This window comes from Tiliqua scincoides, chromosome 1, assembly GCF_035046505.1.
Source record: "Tiliqua scincoides isolate rTilSci1 chromosome 1, rTilSci1.hap2, whole genome shotgun sequence".
NCBI classification, from domain to species: Eukaryota; Metazoa; Chordata; class Lepidosauria; order Squamata; family Scincidae; genus Tiliqua; species Tiliqua scincoides.
In genome coordinates this window covers 198,774,810-198,796,756 of record NC_089821.1, presented here as the reverse complement: position 1 = coordinate 198,796,756, position 21,947 = coordinate 198,774,810, and the positions used below count along the sequence as shown (strand labels likewise).

Below are 21,947 nucleotides of genomic sequence, written 5' to 3'. Positions count from 1 at the left end.
AACCAAAAGAACAAACTCTTTCCTGGCTTTTAAAGCAATGGAAAGCAGGCAGTTGCAGAATAAATAACTACAGAATATAGAGTAAATAATCAGTATTATGAAAAAATGGAAGGATAAAAGGGGCTTGGCAGTGATCTCTGCTAGTTTCTTTCTATTCCCTTTCTTTTAATCCTTTATGCGATCCTGAGCTGAAAGCAGAGGAAAGGCTATCTATTGGGTAAAATGGGAAGTAAATCTTGCTGTGGTCTTGGTCCAGGACTTGCTCCTCTCCTCCTCCACCATTCCCAGACCTTATATCAAGATCTTGGATAATGTCTTGCAGTATGGATAAGTGTAAACCCTTGTAGCATACATGCTGATACTGAAGGAAGAGCGAAGAACAATTAAAGGAGGAACTGAACTCCTGAAAGGCGGCTACTGCAGCAGTCTATGGGAGCAGAGCTGACAAGATCCTTCAGCTTGAACAGGGGAGGCTGCTGCAGGACATGGGGTTTGAAGTCCAAAGCTCTGTGGACTTTCCTCTGACAGAAAGAGCATTTGTCAGCAGAAAAGCCCACACTGCCATCCTTCAACTTGAACAGGAAAGGTTGCTGCAGGACATGGGGTTTGAAGTCCAAAGCTCTGTGGACTTTCCACTGACAGAAAGAGCATTTGTCAGCAGAACGGCCCACAGACACAGTGGGAACACATGCAATGCATTTGGCAGCGTGAAAGCAAACATTTCTGTAGTCAAGAACATAGACCATAAGAGTAGTCAAGAACATAGGAGGAGGGTTGCGATGGATGTTTGGACTTCAGGGTGACCTGCCTGCTTGATGTGAAGGTTGCAGATATCATGTCTCATTTGGATAAACTAGTAGATAGTGCTGGGGAGGAGGTAGTGGCTGTGGTGCATGTCAGCACAAGCAACATGTGCGTAATGTAGTAGTTGGGCAAGCCTGGTGGCCAAAGTTAGGATGATAGGTAAGGAGATAAAGGATGGGTCCCCCAAGTGCTATTCATTCCACATCCAGGGCCAGACTGCCCAAACTAGGCCCAAACTGCCAAAACAGACTGCGGTTCATTTGGCCACAGGTAGTGGTAGGAAGGCAGTGTGTGAAGCATTTCATGGACTTGGTTGCAAACTTCCAAAAAAGTTCAACAGGTCTGTCAAATCGTGTGAATCATTCTTTTTAAACCTGATTTTAGGTATCTGAAGGGCACTTCTGTTACACCCATCCATTACAGAAAGCCCTTGAAGTGAACTAAACATTTGCTTTCCAAAAAATCAGTCTCCAGCACTTGGTTGACACAATGCATGCAAAGTATCATTGGCTTCCTCTAATACCAAGGGGGAATGATTTTTATACATTCCTTCCGTTGATACTCATTTTACCATGACTCATAATGCTAGGAACTGTAGTCGCCAGTTTCAGTGATGGAGCCACCAGACAAGTACCTGTTCAAATACAAGGGAGTTTACTTCCAACCAGACCACCTAGACCAGGGGTGCTCACACTTTTTTGGCTCGAGAGCTACTTTGAAACCCAGCAAGGCCCGGAGATCTACCACAGTTTTTTTACAATGTTCACGCCATCATAACATATAACATTTATGTGTACAATGTATGTTGGTGTACCTTGCATAACCGCATGAGCCAATATTGCACAACACAACAGAATTAACTATAAACATTTTTTGTAATTACTTGAGTCTACTTTGATGCACTGAAGTGAATCAGCCAAGGATGACAGTAGCTGCTGACAGCCAGCTTCAAGCACACTTCCAAATGTTCATCAGTCATGGTGGACCGGTACTTGGACTTAAAGATCTTCATGTAGGAAAAGGCTGACTCACATAAATAAGTGGAGCCCTTCCTGCCTCAGGTGCTCTTATATCCCTGAGGGCCCTATTGCCGTCAAGTGGCTGCAGCTGTGCAGCACACTCTGCTGGATGCCCAGGCCTTACCCTTAAAGGGGCCACTGCTGACACCACATCTACCTCCTCACCAGATCTTCCTTGATTCCAATACAAGTGGGGAGGGGGAGCAGATCTCTATACAGACCAGTGCAAAAACAAGGGAAAGGTGTGGGGGAGGGAATATCTCTATATAGACATCACAGCAAGACCAGTGCAAAACCCCTTGCACAAAGAACCAACAGATGGAAGTTGGGGGGGGGCAGATCTCCATACATACCAGTACAAAAACAGGAGAAAGGTAAGTCATCCCCAGGAGAGTCAATGGGGCTCACTCCCAGGGATGCGTGGACAGGAGCTCACTCCCAGGGAGCTCACTCCCAGGGATGTGTGGACGGGAGAGAAGCCTGTGATCGACTCATTTTGCCTGGCGATCGACTGGTAGATCGGGATCGACTTATTGAGCACCCCTGACCTAGACCAACCAGACCACCAGAATACCTAGATTCACTGGAGGATTTTGAAATCAGAGATAGCGATGTGTTCCTAGTCACGTATCCTAAATCAGGTAAGACTGAAAGGATTTTCCTGAAAGAAAAACCGATTTCTATTTGTTTCTGTAGTTAAAACCTTCTGTATTAACATCCCTTAGTCTTTCAGTGCCAAGTTTTAGACAATTATTTCTTTAGTCACTGTTTTGTGTCACATGTGTTTTAAGTAGGACAGTATGTGCAGTGGCGTCAGTAGGATTCGCGTCACCCGGGGCAGGAGCCCAGCACATCACTCCCATGATGGGCCTTCCACCCCTGCTGGATTTTTGGTTAGATCTTTCGGTTGAACACAGAAATTTCAACACAGTTTATTTTATTGCATTCTGCATGAAATTACACATCGATTGATATATAGCATGATGGTATTATTACTATAAACTGCAATTTAAGCAATTTTGGTCACTCGTGGTGCCCCCCCAGGGTGTAACGTTACTACTACCTTATTGGTTCCATGCTGTGTCATAATAACATCTCATTGGCTCTTCGAACAATCAGTCTCATTGGTCTGTTTTGAATTAAGAAAATGTACTTTTTGTTACATAAAACAGTTGCATTTTTGTTTTCTGGTTTTTTGGCCATAACTTTTGATAGAATGGAGATATTTCATTCCAGTTTTTTTCATTACATTACATTGTAAATTACACAGCAAATGGTATATAATATGATGGTATTATTCCTACAAACCATGATTTGTAGTTACTAGTGGCGTCACTCCCCCGTGTGTGCCACCCAGTGCGGCCCACACACACCCCACTCCACTAGTGACACCACTGAGCATGTGATTAGGAGCAGAAGCAACACAAAGATAAGTTGCTACATCTAACTCTGCCTTACCCTATCAAAGCCCTTCATGGATCTTTTCAGCCCCAACAACAAACATGTCAACCAGAAACGATTTCCAGAACACCTTGGAAGAAATGCCTGAGATGTGAATCAGCTTATCAAAGTACTTTGGGCTGACAATTCACGTTCTCCTTCTATGGATTCTTACTATCATTTCTATTTCCATTGATAATGTGGTGTATGGCATTATTTCACTTTGTTTATTTTTATTAATACTATGCCATATTGAAATACAACAATGCTTTAGAGTTGGACATACTCCTTGTCTTGCAGCTCCTGCCTCAACATTGCAATTTCTGCTCAATTAGCCCTCTTCATCCACCACTGAACTGACCCCTAAAGACATGTTACTGCAGTTGCTGAAGTTCAGCCCTTATTACTCTTGATATCAGGCCCGACCCTCCCTTGGACAAGGTGAAATGGTTGCCTCAAATGGAGAGCGTGGCATGCCAAGCAGTGCCATGTAGCCATGGGCACCACCCACCCAGCCTACCCACTGCCTGCCCACTCTGTTTTCTGTATTTCACCTGTATTTCACCTCACCACCAGCTGTCTCTACCAGGACCCTACATAACTGGCAGCATCACAGCCACTGGCACTGCACTTCAGGGTCGGGGCAGCTGCATGTGGTGCTGTGGGGAACCGCAGTGAGTAGTGCTGGAAAGAGGGCATGGAGGAAATCCTATGTATGTCTACTCAGAAGTAAGTCCCATTAGAGTCAATGGGGCTTACTCCCAGGAAAGTGTGGATGGGATTGGGCTGTGAGTGCTGAGCGAAGCAGAGTGCTATAAAATGCTGCATCAGGCACCTGCAGGAGGGGGCTGTGCCGACTCGGCTTGCTCTCTGTCTTCCTGTGTTGTGAACTTCACTGTTATCATTTTGACAAAGGGTGGCCAAGCCATATCACATGTGCCACTAGTGGACACTTTCCAAGTGGCAAGCACAAAGTCGCCATGTCTTTTTGAAAAACATTTAAATAAGAGCAACAAAAGAGCCACAGTAGTTTATGGTTTGCTTTATTTCTTAGCTCCTCCTTCTACAGCACACTTCCAAAATTCTATCGCTGCAATGGGTGCACTCAGGGCAGCCACACCTACTCTGCTTGATTTGCTCTGGTTGGAAAATGGGCAGAAAGGAAGGAAAACAATGATGGACAGGAGAGAAAGCCAGTGGGTCAGATGCTAGTGACCTGCCTTCTGCTATCTGGTGGGTTACTAGCTTACCCAAGAAGGCTGCTACTGGTGGAGTGCTGAAGAGGTATGGGGAGGGCTGTAGAAGGCCATGGGGGTCGAGTGGGGCAGTGCAGAGATGGCCCATGAGATGAGCAATGCCACCTGGGCAGAGATTCCATCTTCAGGAAAATATTCACTAAGATCATCTGCAAAGAGATCTTAACTAAGAGGATGAGAAGGTGGGCAGGTAGAGGGAGGATGGCTGTGCTGTGCAGAGGTGTGATGGACCCCGAACATGTTCTGCTGACCTGGACTAAAGGTCCATGAGAGCCACCGTTCTGGCCTCACCTGCGGTCAGTCAAATACTTTTGGAATGCCCCAAATAGGCACCAATCCTCCCCTGTTTCTTGTTGTGTACCTGTGTACCTTCTGGCATTTGGAGATATACTGCCCTGGCACTTGGAGGATCAATTTATCTATTGTGGTAATTGCTAAAAGTGACATTATAGTGAAGTGGCACATTCAAGGTTCTCCGCATAAAAAGTGGCACACTGTAGGTTGGCCATCCCTAGTTTAGAATGTTGGCTCTTTGGGGCAGAGAACCTTCTGCTATGGCTTATGTTACTCTTTAAAGTACAATGTACATTAGTGGTATGAAAAGTTGAATAATCTCATTTCAGGCACTGTATGGACTCAGCAAATTTTGAGCTTGATTTATCATGAAGGTCATCGAGATGGAACTGAAAACACAAACTTAATAGAACGAGTACCATGGCTGGAATACAATATCAACAAGTTAGATTACATCAGTCTGCCATCACCTCGTCTCTTTGCTACTCATTTGCCCTACTTTTTAGTTCCAAAGGGGTTCCAGAGTGGAAGAGCAAAAGTAGGTCCTGCCACTAATTCTATAAATTTAAATTGTTGTTCTCTGTTCTTCTAACATAACATTTCAGTTCCATTGATAGTATTTCATGTTATTTTTCTCCCTTTCTTTTCCGTTTTGGTATAAATGAAAGACTCTTAACTAAGGAGAAATCACACATTGCTCTAAATATGTAGTTTGGCTGCAGTGCTTGTCCTTTCAAAGTTCCATAGTGGTCAGAGATGTAGTGGATGTCTCATCAGCCTTGGGCGTAGAGTGCTTGGGGGCCCAGTATTTCAACTGTTCCTGCTGCATTATGGTTTTGACAAAACTTGCACTGGTGCAACTACTGTTAGTTCCAAAAGAGATTCCGTTCATAATCAAATAAAACTGTATGGTTGCAGGGAGGTCCTGTGCTGGCTATTCAGTTGGGCCTGCCTTGGTTGGCTAAGGCAAGCTATCCAGGACAGAACCTTAAGGGTCCTGCCTGGGCCTTAATGTGAGCTTAGGGCAGCCACAGACATGGCCGGGGGGGGGGGGGGGAGAGGGGGTTTAAAAATCTGAGGCTCCCAAACAGGGTTGGAAACTGTGCTTCCGTTTTTCTGGAGCACTTGTCCCAACATGTTGAATGGGTTTTTCTTGTTCAGTTTCTTTCAGCTGACTGCTTTTCTTCAAGCCCTGCCTGGCACTTCTTTCTTTGAGAGCTGCCAAAATTGTTTCTCTTTTCCCTGTTTTGTGTGCTGATTAATTCACTGCACATTCCAGGAACACAACCCGCAATGATGAATTCAGCCTACTGATGTGATTCTTGTGTGGGAACAAGCCATTATATTCCTTGTCACTCTTAGTCACCATATTGCCCAGTTTACTATTTAGCTTCCTTAAAGATGCATCACATCTTATATCGATGTCATTTGGTCTTGTGATAGAAGAACACCAGCTGCAAAAATCAACATATCTATTCTTGATAATGTAGTGCTAGTTGTGAATGTGCATTTCAATAAATGCTGGTAAAACCTGAATAGGTTCTAGGACCAGGGATGACTTTGCCAGAGTTAATTTGCTCTTGTTCACTTACTTCTGGGGAAACCATTCACTGATCAGGAGGAGAGCCACCATGCAGACTGTTGAAACATTTCTCCCTATGCTCTTAGATAACTAGACTGAAATGTTTCTCAGACTAAACTGACATATCCACTGCAGAGTCTTCTGGAGCGATTTTGGGCCTCAGCAACAGAGGACTGCCTCTTCCACACGCATTTCTAAGAAGGTGTCATTAGCTTCCACTACCTGAACTCCATGAACTTAGAGGAGGCCAACGCTGGCACCCAGGGCCGAGGGAATGCAAGGGAGGTACACCCAGGGCCAAGGGAATGCAAGGGAGAAGCCAGGATGATGAGAGGATGGGCCAAATAACAGGAGAGGGGTCAGGGGATAAGGAGGCAATCAATAAGCACAGGGTTGCCCATATAAAGCGCCAGGGCAGGCCAGTGATGACAGCCCATACAGGCGAGGCAGCCCAGCTGGAGATAAGCCAGCATGCCTGTGAGTGCTGAGCAGGAGCGTGGCTAGGGAGGAGAACTGCGGGGGTTGGAAATACCTCCCTCTTTTCCATGTCTGAGACCTCTATTGCTCAGGGCTGAATTTCCCAGGAGTCCAAGAGCTTCCATCCCAGTGGTGCCTCCAGCGCTTGGGGTCACCAAACGCCCCCCCCCCCAAGGTTCGGCAACCCCAGAGCAGCACATGCCACCCTGACCTGCTGGACTCCGCTAAAAATGTTCTTCGTTCTGCATCTAGTCCTAGGGTGACCTTATTCAATTTTCATGAGTGGTTATTAACCATGATGGCTACGTGAACCTCTGGATGCAGGATCAGTATGTCACTGAGTATTATGTGCAAGGGAGGAACCGCAGGGGAGGGCACTCATCCCCTGCTTGTGGGGAAATCTTCTGGTCATTATTATTATTCACTTCATGTCATGACTATTACTGAAAATAATTTTGTCATTTGCATGGGGGGGGGGTGTCAAAAATTTATGGGCCTTGGGTGTCAAATGACCTAGCTAGGCCTCTGCTTTAAACTACTCAACTTATATCCTAGCCTCTAACTATACCAATTTGCCTTTAGATCTGCACTAACATTGATATCCAAACAACTTATCTCCTGTTAGTAGCATATATGTCCTGGCTGGACCACACTGAAGGCTGGTGTGCTTCAATATCCTCTTCCTCACGTATGAAGAAATGAAGAAGGTAAGACTCGGCACAAGTATTTCTGGCCAATCCTATTGGGCCTCTGTGTATTCTGCTGATGCAGAGCATTTACATCCATGACAAACAGTGATGTGCTGTAAAGGGCAGACTGGCTGCCACCACAAGAGGTAAGCAGCTATATCTGCACAACTGTGGGAACCCCAATGTCCCGCACAACTGGCAACAGTTGCTGTGGGAACCCCAGTGTCAGTATGTTGGTGTGGGGGTGGCCAGCGGGTGGGAGGAATGGTGGGGGTTTGAGGAGGAACAGAGCAGAGACTGGGGTGGAAGTATGTGTGTGTATCAAGGTGGTAAGGGGGCAATTACAGTGGCAGCAATGCCACTGATTTCATAATCCCCTTCCCAGCCTTGATCCAGTGAGGTGCAGTCAGGGACGGCAGGGGAGGCAGAACCTCACTTAACACAGCAAGTTTTAAAAAACAAAAATGTACATTTTGCCTTTCTGAAGCTGCTCCTTTCTGCTCTGTCTCTTTAAAGCAACACAAACACAAACACGGAAGGAACAAGCAGAGCTACTGATCAGCTCAGTCACTATGGTGACTTACAAGGGACAAAACAGGCAGGGATGCTTGTGGAGTTAAAGCCACCAGGGAGAGCTACCTCCATTGCCCAAAAATAAAAAAGACAGATCTTGTGTCATCAGTCTTTGGGGAGGCATCAGGCAGTGGCGGACCTCCCATTATAGACAATGGGGCAAATGCCCTGGGCCTGAGCTTTTAGGACCCTGTGGAAGCCTATCTGAGGCTCCCAACAGGGTCGGAAACTTTTTCTGGAAGCACAGTTTAAAACCTCAGGAAGCTTCCCTAACACAGTCTACGATCGTGCGAGGTTCCGTAAGCATCAGGTAAGCCAGGGGGGGGGGATTTGTGCGTGGGAGGCCCATGACATCCTGCTTGGAGGGTGCCATCACGGACCTTTGCCCCAGGGCACAGGAATTGGCAGGTCACCACTGGCATCAGGAAGAGTTGCTTTGAACCGGTTAGGCTGTAATCATGGGTGTCTTCCAGTTTTGTTTTTTTTTAAAAAAAAGCATGGCAGCAGGCTTCCAATCCAAAAATAGCAGGATGCCTGCATCAGCAAGCTCTGAGGAGGTAGAGGGAAGAGTTGCTTCTCTTATGTTTAAAAAAAGCCATGAAAAGGGAACCTGCACGAACAACTGCTCTGTACAGCAGCTTTTCGGTTGCTTCAGGGGGCCTGTACTGAGCTATCCTTTATTTCTGGAGGGAGGGGGAAAGTGAGTGTTTATTACCTCCCCAGACCTAGATTTCACTGCGTGTCACTGCCTTGATCCACCTTGGTCCACTCAGATTTGCTCCAGCTTGAGCAGGTCTCAAGTAACTTGAGCAGGTTTGAGTACACCCATCACGGCAACAGAGGAAAAAATGTTCTATATGGAGAAGGCTTCTGAGACCCAAAACCACTACCCCCCTCAGCCATTGGTGCAACTGGACTGAAGCCAGAGGAGCTGGGGAGAATGAGGCTCTCCACTTCATATCAAACAACATACAAGAACCATCTTTATTTTGACCTTCAACCAAGCCTTTTCCAAAGCCTTCAGGATCCTTTGGATCCTGGAACATAGAAGCAGTTGGAAAAGTTGATGAAGTAACCCATATGCAAGGATATTCAACAGCAATTCAACAGGCAAACCAAGTGGAGAATGTTACGCTATACAACTGACATCAAGTACACAAGCAAAGTTCACTGCCAATTGAACTTTCAACCTCTGAGATATTGTTCATTATCTTTCTTGTTCTGTGTTCTTAGGTTATGTAATATAACACCATGGTAACTGACTTGCTGTGAAAACTTTGTCCAATTCAGGATCTGCAAGGCACTGTACTGAAAATATGCAACTTCCTGGCAAGGAGGCTGACTGAAGAGGAAGTAGACAAGGTTGTGGACAAAGCTACATTTGATAAAATGAGACTGGATCACAGAAATAACTATGAGAACTTTAGTTCTGATTTAATTGATTTAAGCAAAGGACGCTTTCTTCGCAAAGGTGATTGAATGGAGATCTACATTTCAAGTAGCACCCAGTTGTTACAAAGCCAACACTAGTTCTATATTTCAGCATGATGGACAACAGCTCATCATAAACATAGCAATGACTGTGAGGCTTCTCTGTTAAATACAACAAGGTTCCATATGGACACTGTGGGAAGAGGTGGTGGTAGCTGCAAGAGAATTGGCCAACACCTTTACTCCTTTTGGCTCAGCCTCAGATTTGCCAGCCTTCTGTTCCCATGCAGTACCCAGACAAATGGAGTCCATCCAAGAACTGGAAGCAACAGCAACTAGAAAATCAATAGAGTTGTAGGTTAGGTCAGAGAATCATGTGGTTGTCCAGCCAATGGGGACAGGGAAAGGGGATAAAGCAGACATGTTGATTCTCTCTTTCTCTTCCCCTTCCTTGGCTGCTGGAGAATTGGACAGCTGTAAGGAATCAGTGGGAAGCGGCAACTGCAGTGGTGACTCAAGAACCTGCTGGGTCACAAACTGCTTTCTCCTCTTCCTGTTGAGCACGCCAGATGGCAACATAGCAAGAAGAGGTTGCAACCCAGCAAGAAGAAGTGGGGTATACCCTGAGGTGACTTGGATGTCATCCTTGCTAGTGTGCATACCTCCCTACAACAGGAAGGAGACCACCACTTCAGGCCCCCTAGGGAAGTTGGAGACATTTGGATTGTACAAAAGTAAACCTAGACACTGACAGTATTGGTTCCTTTTCACGGCACCTGTGCAAATACTCCTTTAGTGATTTCATGCCTAGTTAGAAACCCTAAGCCTCTTCCTTGATAGTCGAGGAACATAATTTCCCATCTTAGCCATCAACTTAGAAACTTTTTCTCATGAATACAAGTGGGACCTTGGTATCCACTGATTTGGTATCCACTGATTTGACTCACCACTGTTACTGTGGTCCACTTTTAAATGCTTTGGAACAAGGAAAAAAGCATCAAAATCCAAATTCCTACTGTCACACTGTTAAATAACTATAATTTCATTCCAATAGATTCTATTATTCACCTCATCTAAGCGGTTGAATGTGGTATTGCATTTATACCGGTGCATTCTGGGGTGACAATGGAAGAGCAAGAAACCTGGAAGTGGGTTTTTAATGCTATTTTTCCACTAATTTGGTATCCACTGATTTTTATTTTTAATTCACTAGGGGTTCTGGAACACTGGGGGTTTTGGTACTATGCTAGTATTTCCTTCCCCTTAAAATACAGAAGTTCTAGATATTCATGTTGACCTAGCTATTCTCTCTCTTTCTCTGCTTCCTGGCCAGGTAATGTTGGGAGACTGGAAAAACCTGATGACTGTAGCCCAGAGTGAACAGTTCAACAGTGTTTTCAAGGAGAGTATGGAGAAGCTGCCCTTCAAGTTTTGCTGGGATATCAGAGATGAATTATGAGCCTGACCTCAGCTGAAAAAGGAACATTGATATATTCAGTGTGTACCCATACTTGTTCAAAATAAAGATGACTGAAATCTCAGCTAGAGCAATGTAGGTTCAAATTCTGAAACATGGGGAATTATTTTCTGAATATAGTGCTATCCTTTAGGTACCCTGCCCATTGCCTGGAGAAATCAGGTCAGCATCTATAACTTCCTACACACTTGTATCTTCTTCTTATAGGAAATCTGGGGTGAGGTGCAATTGGGGTGAGGTGTTGTGTAGCTTAGGCTGACAGATAGCGACTGGCCATGGTCAGCAAGCTTCATTGACAAATGAATTCATTTGGGTGGAAAGACAGAATAAATACGGTTTAAATAACTGTTAAAAAATGTGGAGGTTCAAATGCAGGTCTTCATCTGGCATGCTTCTTGTCAGTGAACAAAACCGAGTTCTGATTTAAAGGCTGAATTTAAAGGGAAACCTTCCTTCTGGGATTCCTGCACTGGATGGATAATGTGGGGTACATCATTAGTTGTAACTGTACTAGATAGTGACTCTCTTATATTGCGTCTCTATAGATCTTATTAGATGTGTGGTCACAGTTATAGAACTCTGAGCAATATAGAAGGTTTCTATAGCAAAGTGTTCACATGAACATTTCTGTCCAGGAAGAAATCCCTGGGACTACAATCATTTTTCAGATGACAAGTTCCATACCAACTTTTGAAGATGTAATGTAACTCATCCAAATATTCTTTTATCACACTTTATACCCTAACCCTTTATACCCACTTTATGGGCTCTTTACACACCATTCAGATATTTGAATTGAAGGCAATTCCTTAATAAATCATTGAATAAGATGCAGTTTGCAAACTGATTCTAGTGCAAACACTTGAAATTAATGCAGGCACTGTGATGCAACCATTTTACACACATCTGACAAATTTGTATGATACATGCTACTGAGCTGTGTCAAGAATGTCATGTGCCTTTTTCTTGCTCACACTTGGAATCAAATTGTTCAATATTTGAACAATATTGCTGTAAAGCAATAAAGCACGTAAAAGCACATTTGCACCTCCTCGAGAGTCGGCTGGACCAGCACAGGCACACGTGCCGGCCTGCGGAGGCTGAATCCAGTGTCGGCGCCAACTCGAAAGGGGAGACTTGTGTTGGCCGACGCAAGGGTCTGGGGAGGGTGGGGAGAAGGCGGCAGGGAGACATTCCGGGTTCCGGGTGCACATAGCACATTGTACAGTGTCTGACTCTCTTTTGTCTATTTAGACTGTAATTCTATACAGGTCCTGCCTTGTTATACACAGATTTTTTTATACACGGATTTGACTCAACACAAATGTCCCCTGCAAATGAGAAGGAATGTGCTGATCCCTGGAGAAGGGGAAAATGCACCCCTTTAAAATCACAGTTTAAAAAACTGCTTTTTACTGTTGCAGAGACAGTTATGCAAGTGATTACAGGTATGACCTAGGTATCCACAGATTCCAGAGATTTTTTTTATCTCAAAGCTGATGAGAAGGGCCCTTTAAATTAAAGGAAAACAGTAGTTTAATAATGTGAGAGAGGGCAGGCGGCTGACAATCCATCAATCATTCTCTCTGCAGGCTTCACTCCTCCCTTCCCCCTGAGCATGTGAAAGAAGGCTAAATGGCAGTGATTATCACCTTCTCCATTCTTTCCCCCTCTCTGGGGCTCCTGGTGAAGGGGAAGGATTGCTGCCTCCTAGCTTAAGCGCCTGGAGAGAGACAGATTGACTCTGTGCATTACAAAGGTCAGCAAGGCTGTTTTTAAATCGCCAGAACCAAGAGACTTTGGACACAATCCTAACCAGGTCTACTCAGAAGTAAGTCCTATTTTGTTCAATGGGGCTTACTCTTAGGAAAGTGTGGTTAGGATTGCAGCCTTTGTTTTTTAAATTGATTTGCTATATAGTGCATTTTTTGCCATCCAAAAGTTCTTGGAAGGGAACCCTAAGGAATAATGAGACTCAACCTGTATGCACTTACCTGAGAGTAAGTTCTATTGAACACAATAGATCTTCAGAGTAGAGGCACACAGGATTGCACTCCTGAACATGCCTTCTACACATCATCTTCTGAACAATTTGATTCCAATTGTGAGCAAGAAAAAGGCACATGACATTCTTGACACAGCTCAGCAGCATGAATTGTACAAACTTGTCAGGTATGTGTAAAAAGGTTGCATCACAGGGCCAGCATTAATTTCAAGTGTTTGCACTAGAATCAGTTTGCATCAATGATTTACTAAGGAACTGCCTACAAATAGATATCTGATGGTGTATAAAGGGCCCATCTAGTCAGAAAGTACGAGAAAGAAGTTCCTGTGCTTGAGGATCTGAATGTCAGGATCCATAGACTGATTAAGAAATTCCAGGAAACAAAAGAAGTTTCTCTGACCAGTTTAAAGGAGCTCTTGGAAGGTAAGCATCTTCCATCAAAACATATTAGTGCAGAAAGAGCTTTACTGAATTATAATGACAGAAAATCTTGTGACAGAATCTTTCAAGGCAACATGAAAAGTTGTTCACATTAAAGTATGCTGTACTGGTTTTAAGGTGCCAGAAGTCTTACATTTTTGCTGCAACAGCATGACATGGTTATTCTTTGAGAACAAACTAATTTCTCCGTTATGGACTTGATTACTTCCTGGAAAAAGAAATGGAATATTGTTGCTGTTGCTGTTTAGATGAGTCTCTGGGACTGTACCTAGAATGTTTACTATCACATTGCATCTCTCAATGAATAATCTTGCTGATTTAGAAAACAATCCTATGCATATCTACTCAGAAGTAAGCCATAATGTGTACAATGGGACTTCTCTGAGGAAAGTGTGCATAGGACTGCAGCCTTAAATAATAACTGGAAAATATCTTACATGATTATCAGAATTAATGGCACTCTGTATTTATGATCCATGAAGATTTGTCACTAATGTTGGAAGTGGTATTATTTGAAAATGTAGTATAAAAGGTATCCCATTCTCAAATGATCAAGAGAGGATCCAAAACAGGTAAGTCTTTTAACCTAAAGATGGTGGTAAGAAGGCAGTGTGTGGTTTCATGGGCTTTGGTGCAAATGAAACACTCCCTCCCCCCAAAATGAAACAAGTCCACAAAATCATGTGAATCATTCTTTAACCAGAGTTTAAGAACCTCAAGAGCTACATGATCAATTACAGCAAGCCCTTGCAGTGAAACAGAGCAGGAGGTCTGGTCTAGAGGGTAGAGCCTCCGTCTGCCTGAAGATAACATCCACAAGGTCGCCAGTTCCAGGCCACCGGAACCGTGCGACCTTGAAACCGCTGACAAGCTGAAGCCGAGCTATTCCATCTGCTCTGAGCGTGGGAGGATGGAGGCCAGAATGTGAAGCCAGATCGGAATGAAACACCTGAATGTAGTGGTTCTTGAAAGATAGAACCTTCTTTCAATTGTAAAAATCCCTATTTAATAAGGGATTTAGATAAGCCTGCCTATGTAAACTGCCTTGAATAAAGTCTTGAATAAAGACCAAGAAAGGCGGTATATAAATATCTGTTATTATTATTATTATAAACAGATAGCATTGATGTTTGCATTCAGGTCAATCCATTTTCAGCACTTGGTTGACACTGCATGAGAAGGAACATTGAATGCCTCAATACCAAGGGAGAATGATTTTTATACATGCCCTTTCTTAATACTCATTCTACCATAATTCATAATGCTAGGAACTGTTGTCACTGTACCAGTGGTGTCAGTGATGGAACCATCAGAGAAGTACCTGTTCAAATACAAGGGGATACATTTGGTAACAGACCTGGTTACACCTGAATACCTAGATTCACTGGAGGATTTTGAAATCAGAGACAGCGATGTGTTCCTAGTCACATATCCCAAATCAGGTAAGACTGGAAGCGTAAGTCAGACTTCTCTTTGTTTCTGTAATAAACGCCTTCTGTATTAACTTCCTTTAGCCATTCCATGAGAACTTTCAGACAATGATTTCTTTAGTCACAGTTTTATGTGAGTTAGAGCTGAAGCAACACGAAGAGAAATGTAGCAACCCTGCCAGAGTCCTACCACACTGGAGCCCATCATGGATCTTTTCAGTCCTAACCATAAGCTACTTCCAAAACTTGGAAGAAATACCTTTGATGTGAATCAGCTGATCAAGGTACTTTGGGCGGATAACTCACAGTCTCCTTCTATCGTTTCTACTTCCATTGTGGATAATGTGGTGCATGACACTATTTCACTTTATTACATTATTATTAGTACTACCCCATATTGGAATACAACAATGTTTTCGAATGGGCATACTTCTTGAGGTGCAGCTCCTGCCTCAACATGACAATTTTGACCACGTTTTGGGCTGTAGCCCTCTTCATTCACCCCTGAACTCACACCTAAGGACATGTTTACTTCAGCTGCTGACATTCGGCCTTTACTACTCTTGCCTTCAGGTCGGACCCTTCCATGAGCGAGGTGAAGTGATTGCCTCAAGTGGAGGGCATGGCATGCCAAGCAGTGCCGTGGCACCCTAGGCAGCACCTAACTGGCCTGTCCACTGCCATCTCTCCTCTCTGCCCACATGCACCTTCTGCTGCCTGCCCTCTCTGTGTTCTGTTCCTCCCTCTCCCCTCTGTCGTGTCACCACCAGCTGCCTCTAGCCAGGGCCCTATTTAACTGTCATCACTGCAGCCACTGCCACTGCACTGCAGGGTCAGGGGGCATCCACATGTGCTACTGTGCGGAAGAGCAGTGAGTGGAGCTGGAAAGTGGGCAAGGAAGGAAATTAGTGCTGAGTGAAGCTGAGAGGGTAGAGCTCTGTGCCATACCGTACTGCCTCAGGCAGTCACCTGTGAGAGGGGACTGTGCTGACTTGGCTTGCTGTCCATCTCCTTGTGTTGTATCCTTCACTACTTTAGCTTAGACTGTTGGCTCTTTGGAGCAAAGAAGCACCTGTTTTGGTTTCTGTTTCTCCTTAAAGCACCCTCTACATCAATTGTTTGAAATAACCTGAATGATATTCTCATTACAGGCACTGTATGGACTCAACAAATTTTGAGCTTGATTTATCATGAAGGTCATCGAGATGGAACTGAGAACACAAACTTAATAGACCGAGTACCATGGCTGGAATACAATATCAACAAGTTAGATTACATCAGTCTGCCATCGCCTCGTCTCTTTTCTACTCATTTGCCCTACTTTGTAGTTCCAAAGGGGTTGCGGAGTGGAAGAGCAAAAGTAAGTCCTGCCACTAATTCTATAAATTTAAATTGTTGTTCTCTGTTCTTCTAACATAACATTTCAGTTCCATTGATAGTATTTCATGTTATTTTTCTCCCTTTCTTTTCCGTTTTGGTATGAATGAAAGACTCTTAACTAAGGAGAACTCACACATTGCCCTAAATATGTAGTTTGGGCGCAGTGCTTGTCCTTTCAAAGTTCCGTAGTGGTCAGAGTTGTAGTGGATGTCTCATCAGCCTTGGGCATAGGGCTGCTTTGGGCACAGTAATTCACCTGTTCCTGCTGCAGCACGGCTTTGATAAAACTTGCACTGGTGCAACTGCTTTAAGTAGCGCAACCTGTTTCACATCTACACAAAATGCCAGCCACTGTCTTGTCCTCCCCAGCTGCCACCACACATGGCAAGCAGAGAGGCATGTGTGGCAGGGGCTCTAGGAGCTACACCAGTCCTGCTAAGACAGTGGAGTCATAGCCAGAAGGGAGAGGGAAGGGCAGGGGGAGTAACACAGTAGTTCAGGGGAGAGCACTAGGTGGGGAACAGGCTGGAGGGGGAGCATCACAGTGGCATACACAGACTCCAGATCCTATCCCCCCAAATTTAGCCCTGTGACCTCCTTACTCTCTTGGATGTAGAGCAGCTAGAGAGCTGGCATAGGTCCAAGTCCACCAGGGTGTCTACCCGGATGTAAGGGACAAGTTCTCTTACCTGGAGGTGTCTCCTTGGTTGCGCTCACCATAGCATGCTGTGCATGGTCGCATCATGTAACTGGTGGTCAATAGAATGGGGGGGAAAGTCTTTTAATTGGGTCAATAGATAGTTTCCAGTTTGTCAGGGACTAAGAAAAACTATGTTATACAATTCTCCAGGGCTGTACCATTTCAGCATGAGAGGGATATCTGCTGGTTTATCTATTTTACTCACCTTCATAATAAATCTCTAGATGTACAAAATCTCTAGATGTACAAAAGATGCACAAGATGTATCAGGGCGAAGGCTAAAATGATGTGCTACCATTCCATGGAATAAAAGTCCCATGGGCAAAAATGGACAAGAATAGGAGCTCTAGCAATTTGTTCCCCAGCATCCCAAAATGGTAGAATTTGAAAGGACTGTTCAAAAGGACTGTACAACAAGCTGTTTTTGAACAGGTTGTTTGGCTAGCATCAATATGAGCCATGCCATTTGTCCAGCCTGAATGATTCCTAAATGCATATTTTCCAAAGCAGAATCCTATAGGGGCACAGCTCTTGTGTTGTTCAATGATAGTATTTATTGGCTCTCTCAATGGAAGCAGTGGCATAGCTAAGAAGGTGCAGAGGGTTGCAGTTGCACCGGGCAGCAAGCTTAGGGGGGCAACAAGCTGAGCTTGACACTAGTGATCAAAATTGTGAAAATCTTGGTATGTATGAATAATACCATCATGTTATATATCATTGGAAAGGTAATTTAATGCAGAATGCAGTGAAACAAACAGCACTGGAATATCTGTATTCTATCAAACGTTATGGCCAATTAACTAGAAAATGAAAACATAACTGCCTTGTGGAAAAAAGGGGATTTGCTTAACTCCAAACAGACCTATGAGACTGATTGTTCTGAGTGCCAATGAGATGTTATTATGATACAGCATGGAACCAATAACTTTTTATTTTTTGGGGGGCGGGGGGGGCTACAAAATCTTCTTTGACCCCACGTAGCAGATATATGCCTTAGCTATGCCACTGATCGGGGGGAAGCAGCAGAGAAAGTGGGTTGTGAGCTGCTGGATGGAGGAGGTGGGTTCCTCCCAGCTTTCACTTTTTAAAAAGCCTGGGCATGATGTCAGTTCCAGTTGTGACATCACTTCCAGGGCAATATTTTGAACTTGGCACCGGGCTACACAATCATTATCTGTGCCACTGAATGGAAGTAAATCGTGAAATGGGGAAGGCAGTTGCAAAAAAGCAGATTACGGGAAATCCAAGAGTCACAAAGGCATTGACCAAATCAGGGAGAACTGGAACAGTATATACTGGTGCAATGAGGTGCCATTGGGTGCAATCCAATCCTATCCAACTTTCCAGCTCTGATGCAGCCACACCAATGGGGCAAGCGCTGCATCCTGCAGTGGGGGGCAGTCATGGATGCCTCTCAAGGTAATGGAATGTTTCTTTTGTTACCATAGGGTCACACTGCGGCTTCACTGGCCTTATGAAGTTGGATATGATTGGGCCCTTTGACAATCAAGTTTTGAAGGACTGAGGAGAGATTTGTAAATGTGAGAACAGTGACCTGAGTGAGATCTTCTCTAACAAGAAAAGAAAAATGTTTCCCCCAATCTCTGATTTTGACTAATATAAAAGGATGGTGATTAGAATATATATTTTTTAATTCCTGCAGCTTATTTATGTGGCCAGAAACCCAAAGGATGTCTTGGTCTCCTATTATCATTTTTCCAAAGTTTCAAAGAAATTGGAAGATGTAGAAGACTTTGATACTTTCATGGAGAGATTTTTAGAAGGGAAAGGTAAGAATTGTTGGCTACTGCATGACGAAGCTCTGTTGTTCCTCTGCTTGCTTTCTCCTTTGAGAAAGAGAAAGGACCATAGATGATTTTGCCAGAGTTAATTTGTCCTTGAGCACTTATTTCTGAGGAACCCGTAAACTGATCAGGAGGAGTGCTGTCCAGCGGACTGCAGAAAGATTTATCTCTATGCTGTGCAGTTTGTCCAACTGACATATTCACTTGTATATGTTCTTTGATATGCATCTACTCCTAGAAAGTTTTCACCCATTTCCTTTTTCTGAGCAGTCTTCCTTTCAGTTGTCAGTAAGTAATGAGGCTGCACAACGTGTTCAGCTGTCCTAAGTGGACACATCAGTCTAGCTATCACGATTAAGGCTGCCTGAAATGATGGCAGTTTCTTTCAGTTTATCACCATTCATTCCATGTCTTCAAAGCACAGCACATGCATCATCTCCAAAGTCCTTAGATGTCCTTCAAAATATCTTGTAGGTAGATCAGTATTTTTAATCCCAAATTACAGCTGCTGGGCATTAGGTGTGGGGAGCTCAGGCCTCAGAACGCGGTCGCGGCTGAGAGAAATTTGAATTCTGCAACTTACATCAAAGCCTGTAACTGCACCTATTTGCCTTTAGATCGACACTAAGTTTTATACCAAACTATTTCTCTCCTACCAGTAATAGGAGATTCATGGTTGGACCACATTGAAGGCTGGTATGCTCACAGGAATGACTTCAATATCCTCTTCCTCACATATGAAGAAATGAAGAAGGTAAGACATGGCACAACCCGATTGGGCCTCTGTGTGTTCCGAACAAGTGTTCTGGTAATGCCGAGTGCTTTACAGTCATCGCCAGCAGTGACACGCCATAAAGTGTGGCCACAACAGGCAAACAGCCGTACCTGCATGATGCAGCCACCGAGGGAATGCCAACATGGATGCATTGTCATGGGGATGAGAAGTACGGGGTGAAGACTGGTGTGTGTGTGTGCATGTGCGCATGCATGCACATGTGAACACCAGGAATGGGGCAGTACTGGTGGCAGCTGTGCCACCAATTGCATATCCCCCTTCTTGGCCTTGATCCATCTACTCAGGTCCATTCAGATTTTCTCTGGCAAAGTAGCTTGCACGGTTCTGAGTAGACCTGTCAAGGCAGCAGAGGATTTCCTGGGGCAAGGGGAAAAATGTTCCCTTAATTAAGGAGACCTCTGAGACCTGAAACACACCCCCCCAGGAGTTTCAGTGTGCCCCCCGTTGGCACAGGTGCATCATCACCTGAAGAATTAGGTAGTATAGGGTTCTTTGCTTCATTCTAAACAACACACAAAAACCACCTTTATTTTGGCCTTTCATCAAGCCTTTTTCAAAGCCTTCATGATTGTTTGGATCCCAGAACATTAAAGCAGTTAGAAAATGTAAGGAAGTAATCCATACGAATGCAGAGGCAATTTGGTGCCCCCCTCACCTCTACCACCAAATGGAGAATGTTACATTATGGAACTGACATCAAAGAAGTGAGCAAAGTTCAGGGACAATTTATCCCCAGCCTCTGAAATAGTAATAATTTTCTTTCTTGTCGTATGCTATTAGGCTATGATACCCTATTGTAGATTATTTGCCTTCAAGACTTTGTCCAATTTCAGGATCTGCGAGGCACGATATTGAAAATATGCAACTTCTTGGGAAAGAGGCTGACTGAAGAGTGTGTGGACGAGGTTGTGGACAAGGCTACATTTGATAAAATGAGACAGGATCACAGAAGCAACTATGACAACATTTCTGATATCATTGATTTAAGCAAAGGACGCTTTCTTCGCAAAGGTGAATGAATGCAGGTTCAGATATGAAGTACTGCCCAGTCATTACAGAGCCAACACTAGTCCCATATTCCAACAAGATGAACAACATTGGAATTATTGTGAGGCTTCTCTGTTAAATTGAACAAGGTTGCACATGGGGACTGTGAAAGAAGAAGTGGTGGTAGCTGCCAGAGAATTGGCCAACTCCTTTACTTCTTTTGGCTCAGCCTCAGATTTGGCAGCCCTCTGTTCCCATGCAGTACCCAGATACCTGGGGTTCATGCTAGAACAGGATGCACCAGCAATTGGAAAATCAATGGAGTTGTAGGTTAGAAGTGTCCAGAGAATCATATGGTTGTCCAACCACTGAGGACAGGAAGAGCAGCTGAAATGTTAATACCTTGAGCAGACAACTCTCTTTTTCTCTTCCTATTCCATGGCTGGAGAACTGGACTATTGTAAAGGACTCCTTAGGAAGTGGCAGGGGTTGTAGTAACTCGAGAATTGCTGAGGCACAAGCTACATCTCCTCTGAGTCCCTGAGCTGGCAAGGATGGAGACAGTTAGAAAAGGTGGTATTGTACTGACTTGGTTCTCATGCCTCCTAGTGTGCATACCCTACCTCCAGTGGTAAGGAGAAAAGCCCAGCACCCTAGGGAAGGTACCAGGAGGTACCAGGATCGTACTAAATTAAATCCAAACACTACTATTTTGGGGGCTCTTTTCATGCCACCTGTGAAAGTATTCCTGTTGTGATCTTGTGTCAGTAACCCTAAGCTTCACCCTTGATAATTGATCAACAGAATTTCCTGTGTCTTAGCCAGCAGCCTGGAAACATTACCTCATGAACACTGCTTTGATTTAAACACTATGTTCTTTTATTTGACACTATGTTGGCATTTCCCTCCCCTCCCCTTCAAGTATAGAAGTTCTAGATATCCACATGAACACATCTATTCTCTCTTTCTCTGCTTCTGGGCCAGGTACTGTTGGAGACTGGAAAAATGCAATGACTGTAGCCCAGAGTGAACGGTTCGACAGTGTTTTCAAGGAGAGGATGGAGAAGCTGCCCTTCAAGTTTTGCTGGGATATCAATGAATTATGAGCATGCCCTCTGCTGGAAAGAGGAACATTTTTATATGCAGTGTGTACATGTCAGCCATATTATTCAAAATAAAGATGACTGAAATCCTAGCTAGAACTGTGTGACACCAAATTCTGAAACATGGGGAATTGCTTTCTAAATGTTGTAATACCATGTAGGTAAACTGCCCTTTGTCTGGGCAGCATCCATGGGATTCCTACCCATTTCTATCTTCTCACAAGAAATCTGGGGTTTGCAGTGGGGTGAGGGATTGGG

General features: G+C 44.2%; 1 protein-coding gene and 1 pseudogene across 1 annotated transcript; both read left to right on the top strand.

The window, feature by feature from the left end:
* Window positions 1–1,417: 1,417 nt before the first annotated feature.
* LOC136635976 (amine sulfotransferase-like) lies at window positions 1,418–11,090 on the top strand (annotated as a pseudogene).
* A 3,698-nt stretch (window positions 11,091–14,788) lies between these two features.
* On the top strand, window positions 14,789–21,692 carry LOC136635940 (amine sulfotransferase-like). The gene is made up of 6 exons (XM_066611008.1): window positions 14,789–14,930; window positions 16,070–16,278; window positions 18,662–18,788; window positions 19,463–19,557; window positions 20,433–20,610; window positions 21,571–21,692. Exons 1-6 carry the CDS (start codon window positions 14,789–14,791, stop codon window positions 21,690–21,692), a joined length of 873 nt encoding a protein of 290 aa, XP_066467105.1.
* Window positions 21,693–21,947: the final 255 nt, after the last annotated feature.

Bases quoted from the DNA above. Each gene is read 5' to 3' on its own strand.
- LOC136635940 (XM_066611008.1), top strand. From the start codon at position 14,789: ATGGAACCATCAGAGAAGTACCTGTTCAAATACAAGGGGATACATTTG. The intron at 16,279-18,661 runs GTAAGTCCTGCC...TAATTCCTGCAG, and splicing joins TGCGGAGTGGAAGAGCAAAA to CTTATTTATGTGGCCAGAAA. The intron at 18,789-19,462 runs GTAAGAATTGTT...CTCTCCTACCAG, and splicing joins GAGATTTTTAGAAGGGAAAG to TAATAGGAGATTCATGGTTG.